The sequence below is a fragment of the Boleophthalmus pectinirostris genome, unplaced genomic scaffold (assembly GCF_026225935.1).
Source record: "Boleophthalmus pectinirostris isolate CB_2022bp ecotype Guang Dong unplaced genomic scaffold, ASM2622593v1 HiC_scaffold_21, whole genome shotgun sequence".
Taxonomy (NCBI): domain Eukaryota; kingdom Metazoa; phylum Chordata; class Actinopteri; order Gobiiformes; family Gobiidae; genus Boleophthalmus; species Boleophthalmus pectinirostris.
In genome coordinates, this window is record NW_026571175.1 from 1,327,797 (window position 1) to 1,349,271 (window position 21,475).

Genomic DNA, 21,475 nt, shown 5'->3' on the forward strand with positions numbered 1-21,475 from the left:
ACTGGAGTTGGTGCTTTTGGCGGGGAGGGTGGGAAAAGTGGCATGAAGTGTCTATTGAGCAGTGTGCACTCTGCTGTTTGTGGTGCGCTCCTCTGTGGGTTTGTGGATGTGGGGGCGGCCGGGGGAGAGAGGCTGTGGGGCTTCTGTCATCTCGTTTATATGTGGTAAGATTTTGTATTATTTGGATTTCATAGACGAGTCTAAATGTTTCAGATATAATGCACATGCAAACATATAATATGTCCAGTTCATTAAGTTTACTAAGTTACACATTCCAAGACCAGACTGTGGTAAAAGTCAAGATTTTCAACAATGATGATGAATGGTTATAAAAGTTAATACAATTAAAGTTTTGGACTTTGGACAGTTCAGCCCAAATACTCCACATGAAATCAACACAATCTGATCCTCCAAACATCCTGCTCTTAGTTCATTTTATAATATTTTATAGAAGTATCGGATCAGGACTCAGTATCAGCAGATACTCAAAATCAAAGGACTCGGACTCGGGGGCAAAAAAATGTGATCAGGAAATCCCTGGTTAATATCTTGGCATGTGAAATAATACAATACGTCCAATTGCAGGTTTTATTGTGCGTGTGTATTTTGGGACTATTTTGATGCCATAGATTTGTGTTTTGTTTCATTCACACACGTTTAACACACAAACCCAGAGTTCTTCTCTTAAATGGAAAACACTACAATACAAGAAGTACTCCACTGTGATTCTAAACTCCACACACCTTCACTGGAATCATCTGGATCATTTCAGCCCTAGAATTTCCAATCTCTGCTGAACTAAAGGTAAAAGGAGCTATTCACTTGAAAACTACCACTTCATGACATCACAGGGTGGAACAGCATTCTGAGCTTTAAAGATGTAGACATACTGGTAATAAAGTGTTACTCAAACATGTGTGAATGAAACAAAACACACTCCAGGATTCTTTTTGATGAGGTAACGACTTTCTAACATGGATTAAATCTCACGAGAGTCAATTTTGTGTAATACAGGAGCTTTAAACCAGAGCTCTGATCATACTGGAATTATACAAGAAGAACAGAATAAATGTAATGCGTATAAAAAGTGTTTCCTCTGGAATGTCTTCTGACATATTTGCCGTTGAAAGTGTTGGTGTAAGATTTAAACTTTGACTTAGACAAACTTTATTGATCCACAAGGGAAATGATTTGGACACAGCAGCTCACACATCACAATATAATAACAAAGAGAAAAAACTATAAATGGTAATAATACATTCTAAATAAGGAGGACAAAAGAAAGCAAGAGACAGGTGTCAAATTAGACATAAAAAAATAATAAAAATAAAATAATATAATAAATAATAATAATAATAAATTTAAAAAAAAAAATGTTTCAGAGCAAGCTGGTTCGCATAGAGGAGTCCATGGATACAGGAATCACACAGTTCAATAGTACTTAACCTCTGACCTTTGAACTGTACAAGATGCAGGTTCAAATCCCAAAAGGTGAAGTTAAAAATGTAAAAAGATACAAAACTGCTCAGTGTACCAGCTGGTCAGCCACAAGAGCAGCCAACCACAATGAGGAAACAATGTGTACTGTGGGTTTTGGGTCAGTTAATAGTTTGGAGAGTTTTGTCCACCCTGTGCACTGGGGTCGTCCTGATCCGATCACGTGATGGGAAATCGGGGCTGATCATGTGACTGTGGACTCGATCGGACTCAGACGTTATGTTCAGATCAGGTACCAGATAAATATCATACATATATAACACACAGGACTAACTGAGGCGCCGGGGGAGAGAGGCGAGGTCCATATCGGGGGTGGGCACAGACAGTCTTAAACTCTAGTCTTCCTGCAGATGAATATTGTATTTAACTACATTATACTGTAAGAATAAAGTTTCTGAGAAGTCCTGTCAGTCAGTTAGACATTATAAATATCAACGTTTGCCCCCAGAGGTACAGAATGACGTATGGGGCTGCACAAAGAGAGTTATGAAAAACATATGTCATCTCGTTTTTATGTGGTAAGATTTTGTATTATTTGGATTTCATAGACGAGTCTAAATGTTTCAAATGTAAAGCACATGCAAACATATAACATCAAATATACAAAGTGTAGATTGTTCAGAGTCGAGTCTCAGGTCTGATCTGATTCTGGTCTGGTTCATTTTTTGTCTAGTTCATTAAATATAGTAAGTTACACATTCCAAGACCAAACTGTTAAAAGGAAAGATTTTCAACAATGATGGTTCATGATTAGAAAAGTGAATCAGATGAAAGTTTTGGACATTAGATTTTTTTCATTTAATTTGACTCGGACTAGGATTTGGGGGCACAAAAACGTGATTGGGACATCCCCACTGTGCACCCTTCAGTTGACTCCAGCTCCAGAGTCATGTGTCCTGCAGCTGCTAAACTCTGATTCAGATGTTGAAGTGCATCTGTGACTCACATAAAGTGTCTGAGTCGTCTACGTCTCACATGTTTGAATGGAGACCAAATGACCGGCTCTGAACCAACAGTCAATGTGCTTCTGTGACGTGTGTCTCCTCTGTAGACTGTATACACAAGTGTGTCTCCTCTGTAGACTGTATACACAAGTGTGTCTCCTCTGTAGACTGTATACACAAGTGTGTCTCCTCTGTAGACTGTATACACAAGTGTGTCTCCTCTGTAGACTGTATACACAAGTGTGTCTCCTCTGTAGACTGTATACACAAGTGTGTCTCCTCTGTAGACTGTATACACAAGTGTGGCTCCTCTGTAGACTGTATACACAAGTGTGTCTCCTCTGTAGACTGTATACACAAGTGTGTCTCCTCTGTAGACTGTATACACAAGTGTGTCGCCTCTGTAGACTGTATACACAAGTGTGTCTCCTCTGTAGACTGTATACACAAGTGTGTCTCCTCTGTAGACTGTATACACAAGTGTGTCTCCTCTGTAGACTGTATACACAAGTGTGTCTCCTCTGTAGACTGTATACACAAGTGTGTCTCCTCTGTAGACTGTATACACAAGTGTGTCTCCTCTGTAGACTGTATACACAAGTGTGTCTCCTCTGTAGACTGTATACACAAGTGTGTCTCCTCTGTAGACTGTATACACAAGTGTGTCTCCTCTGTAGACTGTATACAGAAGTGTGTGTGTGGCTCTGGGACTGTGGAGGTGTCGATACTTGCATGAACTTGGCTCCCATCAAACACCATCTAACTCTAACCCTAACCTACACAAAAATCTATGTCAATTGTTTTTGCTTCGTTTGTCAAACTGGGGTCAGCCAGCCTCCAGGAAGCTTCACACTGCTCTAAAACGACACAAAATTGTGTCAACCATTTGTGTTTCGTTTGTGTTACAAAAAGATTGGCTTGTGTGATTCTGGTTTTTAAGATATGAATAGTTTTATTTTTGGACTGTTGACGTCATCCAGCCCCTCAGAATGTGAAACAGCCTCAAAACAGCAGAAAATTATATGAAACTTTTGTGTTTCGTTTGTACTGTTTTGTGCTGTGATAATTTTTGTTTTGTCAAAGTCGCTGCCCTCAGCTGAGCTGAAATGACCTCATATAATTGCAGCAAAAATAATGATTAATAATTTAATAATTTTAGAAAAATTAAAACAGTCACAGCATAAAAAAGCACAAATGAAATACAAACAGTTCATATCATTTGCTGCTTCTCACATTTTGAGGGGCTGGATGATGTCATTGGCCCAAAATAAAATAACTTATTAGCACAAAAGAAACTTTTGAGCACAAACCAGCACAAATAAAACACAAATGATTGACATAGTTTGTGTGTCGTTTTTGCTTATTTTTACATTTGGACTTTCTACAGAAAGTGGGACCCATGTGTCTGTGTCACTGTAACTGTGAAGTGTTTTCTGTCAGAACAACAACCTGCTGTAACGCTGCAAACACATGCACCTACAGGGACCTGAACCTGAACCTGAACCTGAACCTGACCTGGTTTCAGCTCAGACTGTGTGCAGATTGGGTCACTGGCCTCTTTCCTGTTTTGTCTCCTCAAAACTGTGCTGGAGTGAACTGGGCTGTTGTGGATGGTGCTACATTGGGCTCGTTTTAAATATCGATCTTGATACTAAATTTGGTTATATGGTAGCAATATTGTAATATTATTATTAGCATTTTTGGTACATTTTAATTATTATTTTAAATATTTTTGTTGCTTGTTTAGACGAGGAAAACTTAAAAAGGTAGAAAACAGAGGTAGTTCATTTGGAACAGTTTGCAGTGGTCCTGATTTCTTCCTCACTGAGCTTTTGCTTTCAGAGCATCCTCATGATTCACTAGGATGAGTTTATAAACACTTTTCACCACTCGCAGAGACCAGAGCGGAGTTTTGCCGTCATGATAAAAGTGACAACTAGCATGATCTCTGATTCAGGACGCATTTTGATCTGTGAAGAACTGCGTGTACAATATATCTGTGCTGGGTACAGTTTTGCTCAAATACATTGGGGAAAATTACACATAAAACCTGCATGTGCATAAAAATGTAAATGTGTGTCAGATGCAGAAGCTTGGTGCTGCTTCATCTTTTCAGTTTTCTGCTGGTTGAATGGGCCTGAGGCAGGTTGGATCTGACTCTCATCTTCCTCTTTTCCTTCAGTAAACTCTCAGTGCAGGTCAGATGTTTCACTGTACAGTAGAGGTGTGGGGTTCTGCTGCTGTCAGTCTGTGGAGGCTGAGAACATGAACCTATCAGAACAAAACTGAGACATCACCACCAAACCTGAAGCACAGGAGTGACACTGTGTCATATGACACCAGTGACGCTGAGTTCTGATCCAATACCAAGAAATACTATGGGGTCATTCCACGCCATTTCATCACATTTCTAGAAAATCTCATGCATCATGTTTAAAAAAAAAAAAAAAAAAAAGAAAAAATTACCAGCTGGCCCCTTACTAGCATGTACCAACCCTGTGACATTTTTGTCATTTTCAATCAATACTCACAGAGGGACAAGCAGCACAGTCATACAGCACAGTCCACTCACTGCACAATACTGCTCAAGTCATTCAGTCTCCATCCCCAGTATTTCAGTCAGTCAACATGCAGATCTGTTTCCAGAGAAGATCAGTTCATGTCCCAGTGTTACTGTGAATGACATGTTTGGTTTGACCATAACTAGTTTTTCATTTGAGCTTTAAGAGCTGTACTTAGAACTCTCTCTCAGTGTTAACAGAAGAACATTCCACAGATTCCCCGTTTGGACAGATAACACCTTCTGACCAGAGGTGCTGCGTGTGTGGGGGATCAGCAGCTTTTCTCTGGTGGAGCCTCGTGTGTCTTTCTGAGTTACATTTTTGTTGTATGTTTGCTCCACCCCTGCTGGAACTGATCTAAATAAAAGTATGTGCAGGGTAACTACAGAATAAATAATGGATATAAAAAATGAGTGAAGTGTGAAATAGGTAGAGACGTTCAGCAGTCGCTCTGAGACCCTGCGCCTGTCTCCATGAGCTCTTATTCTGTGTAAAAACTGTAACGCTGTAGTTTGGACCTCTGCAAACATGTGCTGAAATCTCTGGGTCAGATGCCCTCCCTGTGTGTCAGATGCCCTCCCTATGCCCATGTGCCATCTGATTCCATGTAAAAGTTATGCATGTGGTTTGTGTATACAGACCATATGAACTCTGAACCTTTATGACCTCTGAACTCTGACCTCTAGTCTCACAGTGAACTTAACCTGTGCTTGACCTCATGTAAAACTGTCAGTGAACCCAGACAATCAATGTCACATGATCATAAAAGACTCATCCCTCAGTGTCTCCAGTGTTGGGAAGGTTACTTTTAAAATGTAATCCCCTACAGATTACAGATTACACACCCCAAAATGTAGTTTGTAACGTAATCCATTAAATTACTTAAAGTGAGTAACGTAATCTGATTACTTTGGATTACTTGATATTGTCATGTTTTTTTAAACGACATGAATGTAACAACCACATCCTGAAAATTCTTGTTTGTTGTCTTCAAATTGTCTGAGCCCAAGTCTCCATGAATAAGCAGCTGTTTGCTGTAGAGAAACAAAGACCACGATATCTTAATATAAGAGGTTTTGTCTGTTAAAAGACAATAACAAGATCAGCCTTTCCTTCACCAGATTAAAAAATATTATTGATAGAGAAATTATTTTTTATATGAGATCACCTTAAATTATGTCAACCTACTGTTAGGTGTCATGTTGTTTAGTCCTGGTTTAGTCCTGGTTTAGTCCTGATTTTTAGACCTGGTTTACTCTTGATTTTAGACCTGGTTTAGTCCTGGATTAGTCCTAGTTTAAACCTGGTTCAGTCCTGCTTTAGTCCTGGTTTAGTCCTGGTGTAAGTTCTGGTTTAGAGGCGCACAGGAGGAAGCGCGGTTTACGCGAGAAAACACAGTCCACACGCGGCACACGAGACGGCGGTGTCCGCGCTGTAACTATGGAAGGAGACGTGGTCCGCGGGTTCTCAGGTTGATGACGATGATGAAGGTGTGTGTTTGTGTGTGTTTGTGTTTGTGTGCACGTCCACTCATGTGGCAGGTCACTATATGACAGTAGGGCAGATATTATGAGTCTATGCAGGTTGTTTTCACCAGTGCCAGTAGCTCCAGTTTCACATTTAAGTTGTAGGCGATTTTATATTTGTTTTTTTATATATATATATCTCACATCGGGAGAAGAATTTCCAAGACACAAATGCGTTTTTACCAATGCACTGCTGCTTCCACTGTGTGACTGACACCGCCAACTTTAACATGACGTTTACATCGCTCTTATTGCGCGCGTTCTGTTTGGGTTTCCGGCAAGTGAGTGGAAATTACCGAAAATAAAAAAATAATAAATGGGATGTAGTACAAAATGTGAAAACAGGAAAATACTGCCTTGTAATCCACTTATTTCAGCAAAGTAACTGTAATCCAATTACCACTCATTGAAACAGTAACTGTAACGGAATACAGTTACTCATAATTTGTACTCTGATTACGTAACGGCGGTACATGTAATCCGTTACTCCCCAACACTGAGTGTCTCTGGGTCAAACCTGTCAGGAGCAGAGGAGCAGATCTCTGGATCGAGGTCCTCCAGACCACTACACCACTACAGCCCCACTGTTGGACATTCCAGCACATTGGAACAGTGTTACAGAGACAAATAGTAGATTTGATGACTTGTGAGCTTTTAGCCATGTTAGAATGTCCTTACCGCCTCTAAAACAGACCTGGACTTGTGTTTTGAGTATTAGTCTGTCTACATCTCAAAGCTCAAATGTTCTGTTCCATTTTGTGATATTGTGCTGTGGTTTTCAAGTTGACAGCTTTTACCTTTAGGTCAGTTCCAGGTCTTAAATCAGGGGTCATCAACCCGGCCATCTCCAGTCATCTCCGGCCCTCCATGCCCCTTTGACCGGCCCTCCAGCCCTCCAGCCCCTCCAGCCCCTCCAGCCCCTCTGCCCCTCCAGCTCCTCTGCCCCTCCAGCCCCTCTGCCTCCACCACCACCATTTGAACTGGCCCTATGAGGCAATCCTCAGTTGTCACGACCTATTTTTTTAAATTACTTTTTGGCAAATAATAACACTTCTGTTGCTTTTTCAATTAAAAAATATATATTTATAAGAATAATTTATATGTAAATCATTATATGACACATTTACATTTGCTGCCAAATTTTTGTCACCTGACAAACAGCGACAAGCAGAGTATTGTAGTACAGAGTACTGTAGTACAGAGTACTGTAGTGCAGAGTCCTGTAGTGCAGAGTACTGTAGTACAGAGCACTGTAGTACACAGTACTGTAGTGCAGAGTCCTGTAGGGTTGAGTACTGTATTACAGAGTCCTGTAGTACAGAGTAGTGTAGTACAGAGTACTGTAGTACAGAGTAGTGTAGTACAGAGTACTGTCGTACAGAGTACTGTAGTACAGAGTAGTGTAGTACAGAGTAGTGTCGTACAGAGTAGAGAGTGTAGTACAGAGTACTGTCGTACAGAGTAGTGTAGTACAGAGTACTGTAGTACAGAGTAGTGTAGTACAGAGTAGTGTAGTACAGAGTACTGTAGTACAGAGTACTGTAGTACAGAGTACTGTCGTACAGAGTAGTGTAGTACAGAGTAGTAGTACAGAGTACTGTCGTACAGAGTACTGTCGTACAGAGTAGTGTAGTACAGAGTACTGTAGTACAGAGTACTGTAGTACAGAGTAGTGTAGTACAGAGTACTGTAGTACAGAGTACTGTAGTACAGAGTAGTGTAGTACAGAGTACTGTAGTACAGAGTAGTGTAGTACAGAGTAGTGTAGTACAGAGTACTGTAGTACAGAGTAGTGTAGTACAGAGTACTGTCGTACAGAGTACTGTAGTACAGAGTAGTGTAGTACAGAGTACTGTAGTACAGAGTACTGTCGTACAGAGTACTGTAGTACAGAGTAGTGTAGTACAGAGTACTGTCGTACAGAGTACTGTAGTACAGAGTAGTGTAGTACAGAGTACTGTCGTACAGAGTAGTGTAGTACAGAGTAGTGTAGTACAGAGTACTGTAGTACAGAGTAGTGTAGTACAGAGTACTGTCGTACAGAGTACTGTCGTACAGAGTAGTGTAGTACAGAGTACTGTAGTACAGAGTAGTGTAGTACAGAGTACTGTAGTACAGAGTAGTGTAGTACAGAGTACTGTAGTACAGAGTACTGTAGTAGCAGAGTAGTGTAGTACAGAGTACTGTCGTACAGAGTAGTGTAGTACAGAGTACTGTCGTACAGAGTAGTGTAGTACAGAGTACTGTAGTACAGAGTACTGTAGTACAGAGTACTGTAGTAGTGAGTAGTGTAGTAGTACAGAGTAGTAGTGTAGTACAGAGTAGTGTAGTACAGAGTACTGTCGTACAGAGTAGTGTAGTACAGAGTACTGTAGTACAGAGTAGTGTAGTACAGAGTAGTGTAGTACAGAGTAGTGTAGTACAGAGTACTGTAGTACAGAGTAGTGTAGTACAGAGTAGTGTAGTACAGAGTACTGTAGTACAGAGTACTGTAGAGCAGAGTAGTGTAGTACAGAGTACTGTCGTACAGAGTAGTGTAGTACAGAGTAGTGTAGTACAGAGTACTGTCGTACAGAGTAGTGTAGTACAGAGTAGTGTAGTACAGAGTAGTGTAGTACAGAGTACTGTAGTACAGAGTAGTGTAGTACAGAGTAGTGTAGTACAGAGTACTGTAGTACAGAGTAGTGTAGTACAGAGTAGTGTAGTACAGAGTAGTGTAGTACAGAGTACTGTAGTACAGAGTAGTGTAGTACAGAGTAGTACAGAGTGTAGTACAGAGTACTGTCGTACAGAGTAGTGTAGTACAGAGTAGTGTAGTACAGAGTAGTGTAGTACAGAGTACTGTAGTACAGAGTACTGTAGTACAGAGTAGTGTAGTACAGAGTAGTGTAGTACAGAGTACTGTAGTACAGAGAGTACTGTAGTAGTACAGAGTAGTGTAGTACAGAGTACTGTCGTACAGAGTAGTGTAGTAGTACAGAGTAGTGTAGTACAGAGTACGTGTCGTACAGAGTAGTGTAGTACAGAGTAGTGTAGTACAGAGTAGTGTAGTACAGTACGTAGTAGTACAGTAGTACTGTAGTACAGAGTAGTAGTGTAGTACAGAGTAGTGTAGTACAGAGTACTGTAGTACAGAGTACTGTAGAGCAGAGTAGTGTAGTACAGAGTACTGTCGTACAGAGTAGTGTAGTACAGAGTAGTGTAGTACAGAGTACTGTCGTACAGAGTAGTGTAGTACAGAGTAGTGTAGTACAGAGTAGTGTAGTACAGAGTAGTGTAGTACAGAGTAGTACTGTAGTACAGAGTAGTGTAGTACAGAGTAGTGTAGTACAGAGTAGTGTAGTACAGAGTAGTGTAGTACAGAGTAGTGTCGTACAGTTAAGGACAGACAGTGGCTTGTGTTAATAAAGTATGAAAAGTTGACAGAGTGTTGAGTTTTCACAGAACAGTTGACGACAGATTCTTTTTTGTTCAGTGTGAGGGCTGTGCAGTTTGTCTGATATGTTAAGATCGTGTGGCAGTTTTAATATAATCAGTCTTAATATAATCTACGTCATCAGGGTCAATTAAATCTGATAAACGGCCTCCCCAACCTCGACCCCAACCTCCATCACTGTCAGGAGCCATAACTTGGCCCCCAGAGGAAAAAAAAAAAAAAAAGTTTGGTGACCCCTGGCTTAAATCATCCAAATAATTCTAGTGACGTTTGGAACAGTGTTTTCTGTTTGAGACGTCTCTAAATGTGCAAGGTTTGTGTTAAACATGTGAATGAAACAAAACAACTGCAGGTGTGTGATGAGAAACAACATTAGAACAGAGAGGAGCAGAACACAAGCTCTTTAGACAATGTATGATTTGTTCCTGCGTAATGATCTTTTCTTCATGTTCCTCTGTTCCTCATTATCGCCTCTGCTTTTGTGATGTCTCTTTGTCACTTGTGATTCTGTCGTGGTGCAACCTCACGCTGCTTTCTGATTGGACGAGGCCGTTCACATGACTCTGCCTCTGGATCTCACCTCAGCTCATTTTTAACACAAAGCTTGTATTTTTAGGATGAGGAAAAGTTAGTTAAAGTTTGAGTGATTTGGTTGGGAGAGTTGGGATCGATCTATCTATCGATCTATCTATCTGTCTGTCTGTCTGTCTACAGTATCTACAGTATCTACCTCTCCTCTCTTCTCTCTTCATTCTCTTCATTCTTTCTCTCCTCTGGAATCACAGGGAGCTGACCTCTGACCCCTGACCTCCAGGCAAGTCCGCCTGAGGTGCTGTTCGGAGCTGTGATTGGCCGCCCCTCTCCTCCTCTCCTCTGTGACTGGCTGACGGTTGCACTTGAGTTTGACCTCTCGTTGGCCTGTTCCTTCACCTTCCTTCAGGTTAAGTTCAGAGTTGTGTGGCTCTGTGGGAAGGTTTGACATGTTTTCAGAGCTGTGAGTTTAATAAATGACTGTTGAGGAACAGAGTGCTGCTCTCAGTGTGATTTAAGGCAAGAAACATCCCCTTTCCTCTCAGACCGGAGGCTAATTTACAGTAAAGCACCACGTTAAAAAGTTAGTTCTGACGTTGAGTTGTGACGCTGAATATAACTGCAGTGTTCCAAACAGGAAGTGAGCGTGGACGTGCTTCTGGCTCCACTGACTTCACTTTGTATTGAAAAATAAATGCTGCTGTCAGACTCTTCATTTTGGTCTTAACATGTTCATTAATCGTTTGCATCAGGGGTTTTCAAATGGGCTGAATGTGAGCCTCCCCTTAAACACACGCACGTACACGCACACCCACGCACACACACGCACCCACACACACACACACGCACACAAACAGGCCACAGAAGTAAATAAGTCTTTATTTATATAGCGCTTTCACAGACATTTCTGCCCCCAAGACTTTATTCACTCTATACCCTGGTGATGGTAAGATACTATTGTAGCCACAGCTGCCCTGGGGCACACTGACAGAAGCACAGCTGCCATGCCACTCGGCACCATCAGTCCCTCCGACCACCACCATCACTCACAACACTTTCATACTAGGCAAATTGGGCGAAGTGTCTTGCTATCAACTGTTTATGGAGACCTATGCAGCATGTTTTGGGTTGATGGGGGAAACCGGAGCAAACCCATCCAGACACAGGGAGAAACATACAAACTCCACACAGAAAGGCCCAGGCAACCCAGGGATTGAACCCAGAACCTTCTTGCTGTGAGGCATGAGTGCTGCCACTCAGCCACCGTGCCGCCAATGTAAATGAGTATTTTGTGTTCCTGCAATGATGAGTTTCAATAACTGATGCTCCTGGAGTTTAGTCCTAATTTTAGCCCTGTTTTAGTCCTGTTTTGTCCTGGTTTTAGTGCTGTTTCTAGTCCTGCTTTCATCCTTATTTAGTCCTAGTTTAGTCCTAGTTTAGTCCTGGTTTAGCCCTGGTTTTAGTCCTGGTTTAGAGGCGCGGTCCATGTGAAGCATACAAGACAAAAAAAAAGTTACGCTCCAGTCTATGAGTAGTTTGTCAGAATGGAGACATAATTTGACAGCTAAGACACGCCGCACAATAACAGATATCATTACTGCTGCAGATGTGCACAGATGTTACTTTTCCTTCACATGCGTCACACCTCCCCAGTGGCTCTTTGGCGCCCCCCAGGGGAGGAATATCTCATCTATTGAAAACCTCCGGTCTGCATGATCCTGGGGTTTTAATGTCACTGTTTTATCCCTAAATCAAGATGTGAATGTTAATAACAGGTTTGATTGACATTTTAGTTAATAGGGAAGGGCTGTTTTCCTTCAACACCCTCACTCCTGATTGACTCTTTGGTTTCGCTCCTAGATTTCCAAATAAGGGCCTTGGTTGCAGATTATCCACTATAGAGTTGTTTAATGTTATGTCAATACTGTGACCAAGTCAGGCAGAATTGTGACTTAAAACAACAGATGGACCTGTAAGTGACATAATCACTTAACAAGTTTATAACTGCAGCCTCGATGAGCATCACTTGGCTGGAGCTGAACACTCTTCTCTTGTTTACAGTCTGTGGATGAAAGAGGCAAAACTTGGCAAGAGGTTTGGTTGTACAGCTGCCGGAGACCTCTAACCATAACCATAACCATAACCACAGCCCTGCGCTTAAACCCAAATCCTAACCTTATGTTGTGCTCGTGTGTGCTCTGTAGTTATGTCACACACACACCTGTGGCTCATAGATTTTAGACTTTAGACATTTGAAACCACAATATTCATCTAAATCCACTTAAACTGTGGTGTCCGGTGGGAGCTGACGTGGCCGTAAACGTCATGACAACAAAGCTCCTCCTGCTGTGGCTCCTCCTGTGGAGAGCGGCACATCACACCAGAGCAGAACATGTTTTTCATTACTACCAGAATGACTATGCAATGCTGCTGAATTTTACCTGTATTAAGAAAATAAACTTCTGAAGGTCAGCGAGGTCTGTGTACCATTTGTTCTTTTGAATTCCAGTTAAAAACTAAAAACAATAAAATGGGAAAACAGTTTGTTATTTCATTATTCAGTTTTAGTGTCAAACAAAAAACAGATTTCCAATCAAAATCAAACCCATCAAACCAGTCAAAAACGCATGAATACAGTCAACTGAAGAAAGCAGAGTTTATCATTGATTCCTGTTTCTCGTCATGACGTTCAACAATGACTTTGTAAGATGTTAAAGTAAACAGCATGTCTGTCCACTAAACGGCAATGATCTTTCAGGTAAGTCCATCTACCAGCAAAACATTTTTTTGTGTTTTTTTTTTTTTTCTTTTTTTCTAACATTAAAACTGAATAATGAAATAACAAACTGTTTTCCCATTTTGTTGTTTTTCGTTCTTAACTGAAATTCAAAAGAACAAATAGTACACGGACCCAATGAGAAGGAAACTACTATTACATGGGTTAAAGTTTAGTCCATTTTGCAGAATAAGTCTGATTTAACCAGTACTTTTGACTGCAGAAGTGACAGCTTGTGTGATTGTGATTTGTCTTTTGTTTTTAATCTGTGTGCTGTTTGTGTTTTTCATATGTTCCCATGTAAAGATCAGTCACTACTCACTGATCTGTAATATTATTTTTAATAACAATATATTTAATAACAGTAAATATTGACTGATCTCTGGTCTTTGTCATGTGTGATGGACTGAATGTTTTGTGTTTACGTCCTTTTTTTGTCTTTTCATCGTCTGGTCAGTGGGACTAGAGACGAACCTGGGCCTGAACTCTGCACATTTACAGCTGTGCTCACACACTCTGATGAACGTGCACTCTGACATATTTAACACATACACACCGACAAAGTACTGCAAAGTACTGACATGTGTGTGGACATTTAGAGACACTCCAGCTGTACATGTGTGTGGACATTTAGAGACACTTCATCTGTACATGTGTGTGGACATTTAGACACTTCATCTGTACATGTGTGTGGACATTTCGAGACACTTCATCTGTACGTGTGTGTGGACATTTCGAGACACTTCCCCTGTCGTCTCACCTGTCGTCTCTGTGTAAATAGGGTAAAACCTGTTAGTTCTGGGTCAGACCTCGGGGGCAGAAAGTTTGAGTTTGTTTGAGTTTGTCACTCACCAGATCATCCATCAGGACCAGGGACTAATCCTGGACTAAGACAGGGCTTACTCCAGGACTGTAACAGGACTAAACCAGGACTAAACCATGATTACACTTGTAAACCAGGACCAGACGAGGTTTTAACCAGGACTATATTTTGACTGAACAAGAATACACCAGGACTAAATCAGAACTAACTCAGGACTGACCCAAGACTGACTCAGCACTAAAGGAGAAACCAAACTAGGACTAATCCTGGATTAAATCTGGTCTGGATTTAGCTGTTGAGAATAATTAGGAAATTTGGGAATCTGTCTTGTTCCAGCTGCGTGTGATCGACTGACCAATCACAGCGCAGCACTGTGGTTAAGGCGAGAGTCATCGCTAAAAGAATCAAATCTGCTTTAACCTGTAAATACACTGGAAAAGATCTTCACCAAAATGTAAGATATAAACACTTAAATTTATCAGAAAATCACTTAAATTTAGTGAAATGATCCATCCATGCTGCAAGATCAATTTACTTGACACGTTCTCTTAAAATGCAGTCTCAGAAATAGTAAGTAGATAAGTAGATAATACATTTGAAAACCCGATATATGTTTTAAAATCTTGTCCAGATCAGAAAACATTTGCAGTGTACAGATTGTTTCACTTGTGAAAAATGTGCAGAGAAAAGAGCTGTGTGCTTTTGTGGACGGAAAGACGCTTGTGCCTTTCTCAACTGGATTTAATCAGAGTTTGATTTTTCATTTTTTTCTGCTGCTGTGACGCTGTGACCAGTCGGTGTGAAGTCATTGTTACTTGGATACATAATATTGAACTTGAGTAATATTACGGTAGTGTCAGTTGAGTGCAGTGTTGGACTAAAGCCCAGTCTGGTACATGTTTGCAGATTTGAACAGTGGATACACTACTGTTAAAAAGTTTTAGAACATCCTCATTTTTCCAGTTATTTCTTGCAATTCAAGCTGTGCAAGTCCAATGAAGAGCTTGAAATGGAAAAAAAAGAAAAAGAAAAAAAAGGGAAGAACTGAATGAAAAAGATAAAATATACAAAACACAAGTCCAAACTCTGCCAAAATGACCTCAGGAAAAAAAGAACAAGATGTTGAAGCTTGAAAACCTGAAGTGTCCAGCAGCAGCACAGTGTCCAGACTTAAATCCCATGGAGCTGGTTTGGGATGAACTGGACAGAAAAGTGAAGCAACCTTCAAGTGGGTCCAGTCAAGTGGTAACGGAGGGAAACTAGAGGGACTATTGAAATAAGTCAAGTATCAGAATGTAGGAAAGAGTTACACTCCAACAGGGTCAAGTTAAACCTGTGATATTCTTTCAAGTTGTTGACAAAAAATTTAAAAACTCATGTTGGTAACGGAGGGAATGAAATATGCAGCACTTTTTGGGCAATAAATCCAAACAGTGATAACTCTTGGTTCTCACTTCCATATCCTTAACAAACTGGTTTGAATATTTGCTTCATATAGTTTTCTACCATATGGTACAAGATTAGGTTGAAAACCTCTTACTTTTTGACTAATGAGATTTTTTTATTAAGAAAGGTCATGGTAACGGAGGGAAAAGTAACGGAGGGAAAATTGTGCAAACAAGTAGAAGGTGCAGGATTTTGCATAATTTGTCACTTTTTTCTTCTGAATACTTTAATATTACTTCAAAATTAAAGGAAACTATTTCTTTAAAATATGTCAGTCCTTCCAAGCAAATTTTTATCATTTTAAATACTTTTTTTTTGAAAATCATGTCCCTTCATCAACAGTTCAAAGATGGAATAACACAAGATATGATGAAATACATCCATTTATTTACAGGATTTGCAGGCCTTTGAAATTTGGGAAATAATTTTTGTTCCATGTTTCATACATGGTCTGTTTAAAACGTATGGAACTTTAGAACCAAAAATTGAACTAGAGTACATATGTATCTGTTCAATACATTTTTATATCAGATGCATTAACTTGAATGTTTGGCCTTGTTGTTTACTTCTGCTTGACCAGGCCCAAGTGTCACACATTTATGGAACTTCTGCAACAGACTTGGGGAAGAACTTTCTGAAGAAGATTTGATTTCTATTGTAAAAAGAACGAGTCACAAGTGTGTTCAGCTGTTCTATCTGCCAAAGGTGGACACACACATCAATCAAAAGTTGAGAATACTTTTTTGATCAACAATAAAAAAGTGGGAAAAGTGTGTTGTTGTAAAAGTTTGGAGCGTTAGTGTGCGTCCTGCAGGAGCACAGGCGCTCACCGCTCACACACATGAGTCCAGTCAGTGTCTTTAGTTTTGGTTTGGATTCCAGCTCTGTACGGACTTGCGCTGTGTCTGTGAGCGAGGGAAGGATGAATGAAAGAACGAGAGGATGACAGAATGAAAGAATGTTTGTGAAAGAGAGAGAGGGGGGAGAAGGGAGAGGAGAGAAAGGTAAGAGAGGGGAAAAGAGACAGGAGGGGAGACTGGGGAGATGAAAGATGGATAGAGAGAATGAGGAGAGAGGAGGAGAGAGGGAGTGAGAGTGAAACTGAGGAAAGGAGGAAAGAGGGGGAGAGAGGGGGAGACGGAGAGCTGTAAAGAAGGGGGGATGAGAGATGGAGCGAGAGACGGACAAGCCACGGCCTGATAAATATCCTCTTATGATCACACATTAGCAGACATGAGTTCAGCTTTATTCTCAGAGGGTGTAGTCCTGGGTCAGTCCAGGTTTAGTCCTGAAACAGTCCTCCTTTAGTCCTGGTTTAGTCCTGGTTCAGTCCGGGTTTAGTCCTAAAACAGTCCCCCTTTAATCCTGGTTCAGTCCTGGTTAAATCCTAGTTTAGTCCTGGTTTAGTCCTTGTTCTGTCTTGTTCCTGGTGCAGTCCTTAATCCTGGTTTGTAGTTCTGTTTTAATTCTAGTTTAGTCCTGCCACTGTCACGGTGCAGTACTGATTCAGTCCTAGTTTAGTCCTGCTTTAGTCCTGGTTTAGTCCTGGTTTAGTCCTTGTTCTGTCCTGCTCCTGATACAGACCTGGTTTAGTCCTGTTTTAATCACTGTTTAGTCCTGGCACAGTTACAGTGCAGTACTGTTTCAGTCCTGTATTGGTCCCTGTCGAGTCCTGTTCCTGGTTTAGTCCTTTTACTGGTCTAGTCCTGTTTTAAGTCTGGTTTAGACCTGATTCAGACCTGTTTTAGTCCTGTATTGGTCCCTGTTGAGTCCTAGTCTTGGGTCAGTCCTGGTTCAGTCCTTTTATTGGTCTAGTCCTGTTTTAATTCCAGTTTAGTCCTGGCACAGTTACAGTGCAGTACTGATTCAGTCCTAGTTTAGTCCTGGTTTAGTCCTGTATCGGCCCCTGTTGAGTCCTGTTCCTGGTTCAGTCCTGGTTCAGTCCTTTTACTAGTTTAGTCCTGATTCAGTTGTGGTTTAGCCCTGCTTTAGTCCTGTATTGGTCCCTGTTGGGTCCTGTTCTTGGTTCAGTCCTTTTACTGGTCTAGTCCTGTTTTAAATCTAGTTTAGTCCTAATAAAGTCCTGGTTTATTCCTGTTTTAATTCTAGTTTCGTCCTGTGCACTGTCACGGTGCAGTACTGATTCAGTCCTAGTTTAGTCCTGCTTTAGTCCTGCTTTAGTCCTTGTTCAGTCCTGTTCCTAATACAGTCCTTGTTTAATCCTGGTTTACTGGTCTAGTCCTGTTTTAATTTTAGTTTAATCCTGATACAGACCTGGTTTAGTCCAGTTTTAATCACTGTTTAGTCCTGGCACAGTTACGGTGCAGTACTGATTCAGACCTAGTTTAGTCCTGGTTTAGTCCTGTATTGGTCCCTGTTAAGTCCTGGTCTTGGTTCAGTCCTTTTACTGGTCTAGTTCTGTTTTAATTCTTGTTTAGTCCTGATTCAGTCCCGGTTTAGTCCTTGTTCTGTCCTGTTCCTAATACAGTCCTTGTTTAATCCTGGTTTACTGGTCTAGTCCTGTTTTAATTCTAGTTTAGTCCTGATCCAGTCCTAGTTTAGTCCTGTATTGGTCCCTCTTGAGTCCTGTTCCTGGTTCAGTCTTGATTCAGTCCTGATTCAGTCCTTGTACTAGTTTAGTCCTGATTCAGTCCTGGCTTAGTCCTGGTTTAGTCCTGTATTAGTCCCCGTTGAGCCCCTTTCCTGGTGCAGTCCTGGTTCAGTCCTTGTACTGGTCTAGTTCTAGTTCAGTCCTGGTTTAGTGGCAGAGTGGTTAGCCCGTTTGCCTCCCTCCTGAGCAGGATTGTGGCTCAGACGTGTTGCGCTGCCCCCTGTGGTTGAGGCGGGTTGTTACAGTGGATGAAACACATTTCCTGGAGGGATTTAGATGAGTTTGAATCATGAGTTCATTTATTATTTTTTATCACATTCTTCCTGTCATGACTCGGAGCCAAAAGGTGAAACCAACCAAGACTGGCACAAGGGCTCAAGTACAAAGGCAACGTCAACATGCAACTATGCACCTGACAACCCTGCACCTGTCAGCCCTGCTCCTGTCAACTCTGTGCAATACACCGTCCTGCATTTTGCAATAAATATACCCGTTTTTAGGCCTGTAGGCGACTAAAGAAATTCTTGTTGGACTAAAGACGTGCTGCCAGTTGATTGGATGATAAAAAAGGCGGCGTGGCAAAAGCTCTCAAACCATTCCCGAACCCAAAGTGCACTCACAACACTACACCTGCAGGGGGAGTTCACAGAAAAAAAAAAAAAAAAAAAAAACTACTACTTATGCAGAACCCTTGGAAACAATGTGTTTATATAAAGACAGATTCAGTGTAGGGGTGGGCGATATCTCGATAGTTTAAATATATCGAGATATTTTTTAAACTTGATATGGATTCTGACATATCGTCTATATCAATATAATGCTTATATTAAATTTTGGTTTCGCCGCTTTGCTTGTTTGTCTTCTCTGCGCTCGCCCTCGTCTCCATGATTTTGCTCGCTTGTGTCTCTTTCCCTCGTCACTGCCGCCGTGAAGGCCGAACGTTGGGACCAGGAAAAGCTTCTTGCACCACAAACCTTTTCCCCCATTCACAGATAAGACCATCAGCAGCACATCCTCTGTCACAGAGAGAACACTCATATGAACAGACTCGTGTCCTTTAGTCCAGATGAAGCTGAACCGCATCAGCAGCACAAGGAGTGAGCTGTTTATGCAAATGAGGCATGTGGCTTTAAGTTTTGTTTCTGTAAAATGTAAACACATGTGCACAAAACTGCATTAAACACATGATAACCTCACATGGGCTGATGTGGCTCTAGAGGCTTTATGGTTTATAAGTTGTAAAGTTTAGTCGTGTAAAGTTTATTTGTGCAGATTTGAATTCTGATTTAATGAATCTGCTGCAGTGTCACTTGTACAACAGTGTTTGGAAACATTGGGTTTGATCTGCAGTGGATTGTGGGAAACTTCATAGCTCCTTACACTGGTGAGGAACATGGATCTGTTAAAATAAGGAACCTCCCGATCTTCTTCTGCTGAAGGTGCTCATGGTTCTGGTTATAGTATGAATAACAGAGTTAATGCAAAGATGAGCTTGAATTGAGTTGTTTTATTTATGAATGAAAAGAAGGAAATATGTTTTATTTCTTTTATTTTACAGTTAAATTATTATGTATGCAATTAGGGATTTTGTTTGTAATCTTAAATGTGGCAGAAGCACTTTGTTCCTACATGAACTGCTGACCTCTTGCCCTGTGGAATTTGGCATATTTGTTTTTGCAGTATTTTTTTTTTTTTTTTCTTTTTTTTTTTTTTTTTTTTGGGGGGGGGGGGGTCTAAAGTCCTATTCGCACGGGATACGTACAACCTGGAAACGTCTGGCAATTTGCAAATTACCTCCCCACCTCTGTGTAACTTGGAGCGAATTCACATGGGATAAACAAAGTCCGTAAATTACTCGATTTTACTGACATGACCAGATATTGAAAGAGAAAAGAACGCGGAAAGAAAAGAAAGCAACAGAAAAGGCACAACACCGAGATGCAGATTTGCATGGGACTGGTATTATCACCGGACGTCCGTGTTTGGAGAAATATCGTAGGTAATGCACAGTGGAATTTTTACTTTACAAATTACAGACTTGACGCATTCGCACGGGATTAAGATCTCAGACATCCTCCACAATTATTATAAATCATCAAAGGTCCACAGGTCGTACTAATCCCCTGAGAAAAGGGCTTAATTCACATTTTGGTCTAAGACACCATCAACCGAGTAACTGACACTTACCATCAAAGATCTACAGCCCTTTGAATTCACTCTGGTTTGAATCTAGAACGTACACTGTGTTCATTTGTTCAGTTTTGTTGTCTTATATTTTGCTGATACTTTTGTGGAGAAGTCATGGTGGTTGCAGGTTGGTCGTTGCATCTTCCAAAATTCATACTGTTGTTGTTATGTCCATAGGAAAGACACTTTGCAAATTTGGTGTTCAGTTGGTTCAGTCCTGGTTCAGTCCAGGTTCATTCCTGGTTTAGTCCTGATTTTCCCTGTTGGTTTTCCAGATGTGGAGGAGTTCATGTGTTAGATTCTGGCCATTGTACACATCATGATCCTAGTTTAGTCCTGACTCAGTCCTGGTTCAGTCATGGCTCAGCCCAGGCTCAGTCCTCAGTGTTGAGTTTATGTTCTAAAAACAACTGTTTCAGTCCAGGCTTTATCCTGGTTTAGTCCTGGATTAGTCCTGATTTTGCCTGTTTGTTTTTCAGATGTGAAGGATTTCATGTGTTAGACTCTGGCCATTGTAGACATCATGATCCTAGATTAGTCCTGGCTCAGTCTTGTCTTAGTCCTGGTTCAGTCCCTCTCAGTCCTGGTTTTTGTGTTTTGCAGATGTGGAGGAGTTCATGTGTAAGTCTCCGGCCATCGCAGACATCGTGATCCTGGTGGACGGATCCTGGAGCATCGGTCGAATAAACTTCCGACTCGTTCGGACTTTTCTGGAAAACCTTGTCAAAGCCTTCAGTGTGGACATCGACAGAACCAGGATTGGTGAGAGATGACTTTGTTTTTAACAGAATCACTTAAAAAAAAAAGTACAATAGATTTGAATGATTATTTATTAAAATAAAAATTTACAGTGGCAATAGTAACAGTAATTGGAGAGGCATTTGCTGATTGTCCAGACTAATATATACTGATTATTTGTCATCTGTTTAGTTTTACAAAAGTCTTAAAAAAAATCTCAATCTCTATTCCTTGTTTAGTCCCGCTTTAGTCCAGGTTTAGTATGAGTTTAGTCCTGGTTCAGTCCTGGTTCAGACCCGTCTCAGTCTTGTATTTGTTTTGCAGGTCTGGCTCAGTACAGTGGAGACCCTCGTATCGAATGGCATCTGAACACTCACTCCACCAAAGAGGCCGTGATCG

General features: G+C 40.9%; 1 protein-coding gene across 1 annotated transcript in view; it reads left to right on the forward strand.

The window, feature by feature from the left end:
- Positions 1-21,475, forward strand: part of LOC110156493 (collagen alpha-1(XIV) chain-like) — a 109,208-nt gene that overhangs the window by 12,380 nt on the left and 75,353 nt on the right. Inside the window, 2 exon segments of the mRNA XM_055157208.1 lie at positions 20,942-21,100; positions 21,401-21,475. The exon segment at positions 21,401-21,475 is cut by the window's right edge and continues 45 nt beyond it. Coding sequence (XP_055013183.1) covers positions 20,956-21,100; positions 21,401-21,475 — 220 coding nt within the window. The 5' untranslated portion in view covers positions 20,942-20,955.